Source organism: Plasmodium gallinaceum (genome assembly GCF_900005855.1).
Source record: "Plasmodium gallinaceum strain 8A genome assembly, contig: PGAL8A_v1_63, whole genome shotgun sequence".
Classification (NCBI taxonomy): domain Eukaryota; phylum Apicomplexa; class Aconoidasida; order Haemosporida; family Plasmodiidae; genus Plasmodium; species Plasmodium gallinaceum.
Genome location: NW_021628222.1, coordinates 47,386 through 57,766, shown reverse-complemented (window position 1 = coordinate 57,766; position 10,381 = coordinate 47,386). Strand labels below are relative to the sequence as shown.

General features: G+C 16.6%; 2 protein-coding genes across 2 annotated transcripts; both read right to left on the bottom strand.

Annotated features, from left to right (window-relative positions):
* Positions 1-2,525: 2,525 nt before the first annotated feature.
* On the bottom strand, positions 2,526-4,539 carry PGAL8A_00111100 (zinc finger protein, putative; the record flags this gene model as incomplete). The annotated part of the gene is made up of 2 exons (XM_028673877.1): positions 2,526-2,576; positions 3,052-4,539. 2 exons carry the CDS (start codon positions 4,537-4,539, stop codon positions 2,526-2,528), a joined length of 1,539 nt encoding a protein of 512 aa, XP_028526227.1.
* A 2,587-nt stretch (positions 4,540-7,126) lies between these two features.
* On the bottom strand, positions 7,127-8,503 carry PGAL8A_00111000 (conserved protein, unknown function; the record flags this gene model as incomplete). Its single annotated transcript, XM_028673866.1, has 1 exon — positions 7,127-8,503. One exon carries the CDS (start codon positions 8,501-8,503, stop codon positions 7,127-7,129), a length of 1,377 nt encoding a protein of 458 aa, XP_028526226.1.
* Positions 8,504-10,381: the final 1,878 nt, after the last annotated feature.

The following is a 10,381-nucleotide window of genomic DNA, read 5'->3' as shown; positions in this document are numbered from 1 at the left end:
AAAAAAAAAAAAAAAAAAAAAGAAAAAGAATAAGAAAAAGAAAAAGAAAAAGAAATATAAATATAAATATAAAAAGCTTAGAGCAAAAATGAAATTTGAAAAGTCTCAGAAAGTATTTATGTGTGGTAAATATATTATAATAACTTTATTCTAAGTAAATGATAAGACCGTGAAAAAATATATATGCATATAAATTTTTATACTGTGTTTATAGTAATATATATACGTAAATATATGTGTAATATATGTTCACGGGAATTATTTTTATATATTTTTATTTTATTATATTTTATCTTATTTCTTTTTTTTATATATACGTACATATGATATATAAATGATATAACATATATATTTATTTTTTAAACAATATGCATGTAATAGTTTATGTAAATTATAAAAATTATAAGAAAACTTATTCATAAAAAATTAAATTTATACTTTTTTTTTTTTTTTTTTTAATATAATGATATATTTAATAAAAAAAATTCTTTCTTTATATTTAAAGATAAAATAAATTATTTCTTAATTCATTCATTATACAGCAACATTTGAATATATATGTGTGATAGCACTTTAAAAAAAATAAAATCAAATTTTAATGAATAGTTTAAAATTTTTTAATGAATCATTAAAAATATAAAGAAAAAGATAAAATATAATGGTATAAAAAGAAAATATAATTTTTATAAATTTAAATATTTATGGAATCATTGAATTTAAAAGCTATGTTGGTAACAAAATATTGTCTTTTAATCTTAACTAGATAAATAAATTTTTATAAAAACTATAAAAAAAAATTTTTTTTTTTTTTTTCTTTTGTTGTATTATATTGAAAAATACAAATACAGTAACAAATATTAATATATTTATTAGTATTTTATTAAGGAGTATACATAAGATTCTGTCATTGTAGATTTAAAAAAAAAGTAATATATAAAATCATTTTATTTTTTACAAAATAAATTTTATGCTTTTATAATTTGCTAATAGAGTATTTCAATTTTATTTTAGATATATATTTATTTTTTTTTAAAGAAGTCTATATGAATTATCATTATTAAAAATTGACATAAAATGAAATTATTTGAAAGATATACAAAGAAACTTTAATTATTCATAAAAATAAAAATAAAATTACACTCTGTAATAAATTATAAATATATGTATATTATCTAGAAAAATTAATTTTTTTTTTTTTTTTTATTAAAACAATCTTTTTCCTTTTATATAAACAAAATTAGAAATAAACATATCATTTTAGTACTTAAGTTTATTTTAATAATATTAGTTGAACATTATAAATTTAACTTGTAATGGAATAACATAAATAATATTAATTATCCATAATCTAAATTTCTTATAAGAATATTAAATAATTATATGCATCTTTTATTAATTTTTTTTTTTTTTTTTTTTATAATTTCACTGATAAATCAGTGCGTATGTATTTATATAGTGAACACTCTTTTGTTATTAATTTGATTGAATATTAATTGTTAAAAGATTATTTAAAAAAAAAAAAATTAAATTAACAAAAAAAAAAATTTTAATTTTTTTCTATATTTACTGAAGCTATATTAATTTTTATATTCTTTATTATTTTCTATTTCTTTCTTTAATGTATTACATGTTTGATAAAACATAAAAATGTTTTTGCATACCTGCATGTGATGCATATTTATATAATTTAACTGATACCTATTATTTTTTTTTCGGAGACACATTTTACAATTTTTTATTATTTATTAGTAATTATAATTAAAAAAAACATTTAATTATATATATTTCTTTTATATGAAGTTATTTAAAAATCCATTAATTTAAAAAGAAAAATAGCAAATAATGTCTAAATCAACAAAATTAGGAATATATAATTTAAATTATGTATTTTATAAATATTGTAAAAAGAATAAATATATAAAAGAATAACAAAAATTAATAAGACAATTTAATTTTTAAAATAAGTTTGTGAAAAAAATATTAAGTTAATTATGTATATAAAAAATATGGAAAAAAAAAAAAAAAAAAAATATATATATATATAAAAATAAATAAAAAACAAAATATTATAGATATTTCAAGTTTAAAATATTTACTTACTAGTTTATTCCTACAGTATATAAATTTCTTTTAAATTATACTATTTGAAGACAAGAATCTTTGTAATTTCACATAATAATTATATTTAAAAGCTACCTTCTTATATTTTTTATTAAATTATATATTAAAGAATTTTTAAGAGATAAATTATCGATTAATTAATAATAAAAAAGAAAAAAAAAATTAAAAAAATGAGTATTTTCTTAAAAAAAATTTTTTTAAAAATCATAAAAAAAAATATTATAATATATACGAAATCAACAGATTAATTTTTAGAAAATATTTTAACTAATATTTAATTCATAAAAAAAATATTACTTTAATAATCATTTAAAAATTGAATCAAAATAATTTGAAATTTTTTGTTAATTAATAAAATATGTATATCTTTTAATTCGCTTAAATTAATTCTTTTATGTTATAATTTAGTAATTTGCTGTGGCAGCATCCTTCATTTTTCTGCATACACAATGTAACTAAAAAAAAAAAAAAAAAAAAAAAATTCAAAATTAATTAATAGATATAATTATGTTATATATAGCTATTTCCAAAATAGAAAAAAAAAAAAAAAAAATAACATAAAATAAAAAAATTTATTGCATATATATTATATGTTAAATGAAATTAACATGATTATTAATAACATTTTATTTATTTTCTTTTTTATACATATGTGAAATATATATATATATATATATATATATATATATATATATAAATATATAATATATACATGTCGTTATGAAACATCTACTAAATTAAGACATATTAATATGGAATGAAAACTATATCTTATAAAAAATGTTCTATATAATATATATGTAATTATATATGACAATAATTCATTCTATTCTATTTTTTCTTTTTATTCATATATATTCATAATAAAAATATGTGTAAATGTTTTTCTCCTTTTTTTCATTTTTTTTTTTTTTTTTTTTTTTTTTTTACATGCTTAGCTAATTTATGTGCATACATATCGAACGATGAATGAGTATTTGAATTAGTCGTGAAATAAAGGAGGCACAAGATATAACTTAATAAATTTAAAAAACTATCATATGTTTCAACTTTTTTTTGAGAGTTAATAGTTTGATTTGCACATTTAGTAAAAAATTCATAATCTGCATCGTCACTTTGACTATTAGGACAATTATATGTATCTATTAAATTTATTTCTACGTCATTTTCATATTTTATTTTTTCTTTAGTAATTTCTAAATTTTTCATAAAAATATGATTTAAAATATCATAATATGTATTATTTAAAAAAATTTTTTCAGTTTTTTTTTCGAGTGTATCATCTTTTGTGTCTAGAGAATTTTTTGTTAAATTGTTTGCATTAATACTTTCATTATTACAATTTTCTGAGCTATTATTATTACTTATAATATCTGATGCACAATATTTACCTTTTTCGTTATCTAACATTGAATGATCTGATAATTCTGTTGTAATAAATGAACTTAAAGAGTTATTTGAATTCATATCAGATATGTTTAAATCAAACAGATAAGGAAATTTTTTTAAAATATGTAAATATAAAGTATATTTGTTGTCAAAATTGTTTAAATAACTAAAAACAGAATTTTTTTTTTTTTTTTTTTTTAATGTACTTTCATAAGACATTAAACTATCATAACATGCGGGAGTAGTATTTCTTTTAACATCATTCATATTTTTTTCAAATATCTTATTTTCTTGATATGGTAAATTGATTGAACTACTTTTAAAATCGAAACTTTTATTTGTTTTTTCATTTATTAAATTATATGAGTAACTATAATCAAGTGAAGATGAGTTGAAGTTTTGTGATAATTTTTTTTTATTATTTAAAATTTGATTTTGCCCTTTGAATGATCCATATTGAATTTTATTAACTATAGTGACATTAGGGTAAGGAGGAATATCAATCTTATTAGAAAATGGGATAAAATATTCTTTTATTTTTCTTTGTTCAGCTAATCCATGTAAATTTGGGCAGTAATATCTATTGCAATTAGCTTGTTTATAATCTTCACATCTTTTAGTTTTATATACAAGAGGATGATAATCAATTTCATCTATACTATGTGCTAAAGGACATTCAACACCCAAAGGACATTTATTAATATTTGTTTCTTCAATATATTTATAAAATTTATTATTTACACTCCCATCTTTATTAGTTAAAAATACGCAATTTCTTAAAATATTATCTCTTTTTTCCTTATCTTCTTCTTCATTGTTATTTTTGATAAAATAGGGACAAGATACTGGAATATATCTCAAATAAGACGGCAAAGAAATATAATATGGGCACCTTCTTATCCATTCGGTACTATGACTATATTGACATCTATCTAATCCAAATTCACATAAACCTTTAGCTAGTCTTAAACATTGTTTTGTACGAAATCTGTATAAATCTTCCTCGCTTAGTAAAGGTGTGCAAGCCATTATAACAAATAAAAAAAAAAAAAAAAATTTATATTTATATTGAAAATAAAAATAAAAAAAGAGAAAAAGGAAAAAAAAGAAAGAACTATTTTATATATTTAAGAAAAAAAATAATAAAAATTCCTAATAAATAAATATATATATGATTATTATTTATATACATATTTATATTATTATTTGAAATGTAGTAAAAACAAAAAAATTAAAACGTTATCTATATATGTTATAGGACTTTTAAAAGATTGAAGCAAACAAAAAATTATTCAAATATAATTATTTAATATTAAATTAAAAAAAAATTTAAAAGAAAATTTAAAAAATAAAAGCAAAAATAAAATAAAATTACATTAAAAATATTTCACCCTATAATATTTTTGCAAATGAGAATCATGTAAAGGAAATATAAAAATATAAGATAATTAAAAGCAAATAAAGCAGATAAATCAGAAATCAAAAATACCAATTTTAAAATGAAATAAAATAAATAATTTAATATAAAACTAATGGATATATAATTTATATATTAATATTATTTAAAAAAGAAAAATGTATTTTTACATAATTAAAATTTTAGGTTATATTAATAATTATTTAATTTTTGGAAAAAATTTAATTTATATGCTTTTTTTTTTTTTTTTTTTTTTCTTTTATTTCTTATACTTTATGAAACAAATGGAATATAAGAAAAAAAAAAAAAAATTGTTGAACACACATGTATGTGACAAGTTACAAGAACAATGAGAACAAAACGAACAGAAACTACAACAAAAAGTTAATAAAAATTAATTAAAAAAAATAAATAGTTCCTTTCAGTTTATTTATCATTAAATATATTTTTATTTTTTTAAAAAATTATATATTTTAATAAATTTCTTTTTTTTTTTTTTTTTTTTTTAGCTGTTTTAAAATTATAATTACAGCTTCATAAAGTTTTTCATATATTTCCTTATCTTTTTTTATTAAAAAATTATAGGAAAGGAAAAATGTTAGTAATGATTGCATGCGAGCAAAATATATTCATAAAAAAAATTTTCAATTTTTAATTCTTTCTCATGATATTTTTAACGAAAAGTCACAATAATTTGTATAAATATACATATTTTACAAATATATTTTTTTTCTTTTTTATTATTCAGGATATAATAATCAATGCGAATAATAATACATGTTACCTCATATATCATGAAAACTTTGAGTAAATATTTTCGTTAGTATCTAAAATCTAATAACTTCCATGCTTTAATAAAATAATATTAGGTTATATAAAATGAAAATATATATTATCAAATTAATAACAATTTCTACATTTTACATATAAAAGAATTAGGAAGAAATAAAAATACAAATTTCCCTGTGTGCAAACATTTTTTCCCATTTTAAGGATCAATTGTCCCCTTTTTTTTGGCTGTTCATTTAATAAAAAAATATATATTTAATAATTTAAAAATAACAAAATTTAAAAATTTTTACTTAATTATAATTACTAATGAAAATAGTTAAACATATATTATATTGTTAAAAAAAAAAAAAAAAAAAAAAAAAAAAGGTAAACATTTGTAGGGCCAGCTATTTATTAAAATAAATTTTGATCTCAATAAGAAAAATGAACTTATGACTTTACAGAATGAATTTTTAGCTTTATTTTTAGAATGTATATAATTATCAAAATATTTGATTTTATATTTTCATTTTTTTTTTTTTTTTTTCTTTACTTTAGAAAAAAATGAATTAAGATTATTTGAAATTTGAATTTTATTAATAACTATTAACATGATTTATTTAACCACATATAAAAAATTAATATTTAAATTCTTTCTAATTTATAATTTTTAATAAAATTGTTTTAAAATTTTATATATATTTCTTCTAAATTTTATTCAATCCCTTTTTCATAATTGTATTTATTGTAAATTTTAAAAAACTTTCTTCATGAAAATAAAATTATGTAATTAATATTAAAAAGGAAGCTTTAATAATAATTATAAAAAAAAAAAATTAATGAAAAGTAGTATCTTTTTAAATTAAAAATATTCAACAAAAACAACCTTTACCTGATAATTTTTAAAAAAAAAAATAATATTAAGTAATATAAAGGTATTTTTCTACTATTAATGATTTTATTACTAAAATATAAAAAAAGTATACCATAAAACTCCTAGGACATTATTTGTAATGATAAAATAATATTTATCAAAAAGAATGATTTGAATTTTATAAGCATATATATCAAAATAAAAATTATAATCAAATAAATAAGAAAACATATTCATCATTAAGTTAAAAATCTTGAAAATACTTAAAAAATTTTTATAATATTGCAGATGGTAGATCATATACAAATTTATTTTACTTTTAAAAACATTATAAGTTTCTTTTTAATTATAAAAAAATTAAATATTATATAACACAGAAAAAAAAATTATATTTAAAATATATTAAAAATAATAAAAACAGGAAACTTTTAAAATATATAAATGTTTTAGAGAGAAAAAAAAAAGATAATTTTACTAAAATATATATATTATTTGTTAAAGGAAATTACAATATATATATATATATATATATCTAATTAAGATTTAAATTAATACTAGAACGAGGGTGATAGAGGTCTATTAAATCCCCCCCTCCTGTTCATATATTGTCGATATTTTCTTTTTGTCCTTCTATTTATTCCTGATAAATCAGTTTGATTATGACATTTATTTTCAGTTGTGTCAAATTGGCTAATCCCTATAATTTTTTTAATCATATCATTCTCAGACATATCTTCTTTTTCATTTTCACTTGATAAAGCATTATAATTTTTTTCTTCATCTATACATAATTTTGTGTTTTTTTCTTTTGAGTTTGAATCGTGTGCATTTTGATTATAATTATTATTTATAATATTATTACTTGAATTAATGTCGTTTGTAATTAGTTTTTTTTCAGAATTATTTATTTCTATTTGTTCTCTATAATTATTATTTACTTCATTTAATTTTGCATTAACTTTATTATTATTTAAATCATCATAATCTCTATTTTCATTATTTACTTTATCAATTAAATTATTATTTATACTTCTTTTTATATCATTCTCTCTTTCATTGCTATAAAATCTATTATTATTTTTTCCTTTTTCGTCACTTTTGTCATCACTATAACTAATACTATCTCTATTTTTACTATTTTTTTCATACCTATTATTTGAAATTCTTCTTCTACTCTTATGTTTATCATTATATCTATCTAAGCTTCTTTTTCTATGTTTATCTACACTTTTGTCTTTATGCTTATACCTATGTCTATCTATGCTTCTTTCTCTATCCCTTTTTCTATACCTATGTCTATCTCTACTTCGCCCTTTACTCCTACTTCTATATTTATCTCTTTTTTTATCTCTGCTTCTATTCCTACTTTTATGTCTACTTCTGTCTCTACTTCTATTCCTACTTTTATATCTGCTTCTGTCTCTACTTCTATTCCTACTTTTATATCTGCTTCTGTCTCTACTTCTTTCTCTACTTCTATTCCTATTTCTATCTCTTCTTCTACTTCTTTTCCTATCTTTACTTATGTGCCTATGCTTACTTTTCATATGTCTTTCTCTTTCTCTACTTTTTTCATGTGTTCCATATGTACTATCACTATTAAAATCATACACTACTTCATTAACACTATTTATAATATCATTTGATACTTCATTTATTTCATCGATTTGATAATTTCCATCATTATAATTATCTACTTTCATTTCACTATTATTGCAATTAGGTAAAAATTTATTAGTTAAATTTATCTCGTTTTCATTTATATCATTTAATTTTTTCTCTTCACTAAATTCCATAACACATCCATTATTTGGGATTTGTGTTTCATATTTAATATCTTTTTTACAAAATTCATTGTTTTCAGATATGTTCATATTTTTTATTTCATCATAATTGTTTATTTTATCAAAATTATTAACATAACTTTCCATTTTATTTATTTATTTTTTTTTTTTTTTTGGTACATTAATCTAAAAAAAAATTTCTTTTTATTTTGAAAAGAGAGTTAAACATAATGCGAACATTTGAATTATTTTCATATGTTTCAATTAATAATTCTTTTTTTATTTTTGAAATTATAAAAATAATTTATAATTCAAAAGTTTTTTAATTTTAATAAATTTTTAAATTATGTTTTTATTTAACAAATTAATTTTTTTTATTAAAAAAAATCATTCTACCAAATATTATAGTTAACATACTAATAAAAAGTATCTAAATAAAAGCTATTATGAATTTCAAAAAATATAAAAATAAATTTATATTTTCAATTTGAAACATAATTAACTTTTAATTTTTTTTTTATGCTATATATATGTAAGGTTTAACAATTCAATATATATGAATAATTTAAAAAAAAATTTATAAAAATATTTTTATTACAACGTGCTTTAGTAAAATTATTATATATCATAATTTTTTTAACACTTTTTTTGTATTATTAAGTTTATATCCATTTACATAATTTAAAAAAAATTAAATTTGTATGTTACTTTATAAATATAAATTCTAATAAGTATAAAACATAAATTTATTCAAAATCGCACCTCACTATTAACAATGAATTCATCAAATGAAATTATTACATTTATTTGTTATTTTTTGTCCAACTGCTTAAAAAAAATTACTTGATATAAAAATATTTATTTCATAAAACTTAACCATTTTAAAAAATATTGACTTCCAATTATTTTCGCCCATCCCATCTTATGAATAATCAATTTATATTAAATTTTAAATACATTATTTTTATTTAGTTATCTAATATACCATAATTTTCCCTTAAATATTACTTTTAAAATATTTTATGTAAGAACTTTATCAATAATTATTCTCTTTTTTTTTTTTTTTTATTTGTTATTGATTGTATAAGAGTAGATGTAAAGAAAATATGAAAATTAGCTTTAAGTAAAATATAATAAATGTATTTTTATGTACTTTAAAAAAAAATTGTTATTTACCTAATACTCTTGTAAAACGAAAGTACAAAGTATGTTCTTTTGCATTATGATTTTCAGCATATGATACTGTATGAATTCTTTAATTACAAATTGTTTACCTTTTAAACATACTTGCGAAAATTAAAAAAAAGAAACACTTAAATTATACTTAAATAAGTATATTTTAAAATAAATTCAAATGAGATTATCATATATATTTTGGTATTAAAAGTAAATAGTTTTTATCCAGGTATATTAATGAAATTAAAAAAGAGAGAGGAAATCTTATAATGATATAAATATTAAACGTTAAATCCGCAGTAACAAAAAAGATAAAAAATTTCATATTTTTTTAAACTTTCTAAAATAAAGAAATACAGGAACCTTTACAAAAAAACATTTTAGTATAATTAAAATTAACTTATCATTTTAAAAATATATTTTTTTCATTAATTTCTTGTTTTATATATACATATATATATTTAATTATTAAAAATGTTATTTTTTATTTCATTATTATATTATGGATGTTAATAATATTATTAATTATTACCATATTTTTTTTTTTAAACTTCAAAATACTTTTATTTTAATGAATAAAGGATTCCAAAATTTAAAAAATAAATATGTTTTATGTTTATCATTAAAAAATAAAATAAAGTATTTTGTAAAATTTGTAAATTTTATTACATGAAAATTCTTATTTAAAATTTTTTATTTAATTTTATATTAAATGGAAAATTTTTTTCACCCATTTTATCGAAATGTGTTGCATTCAATTTAAAAATATTCTAAAAAATACCCAAATAAAACGAAATTTAACTTTTTAATATTTATATGAGAAATTAAGTGTATTTATATAAATGTTTT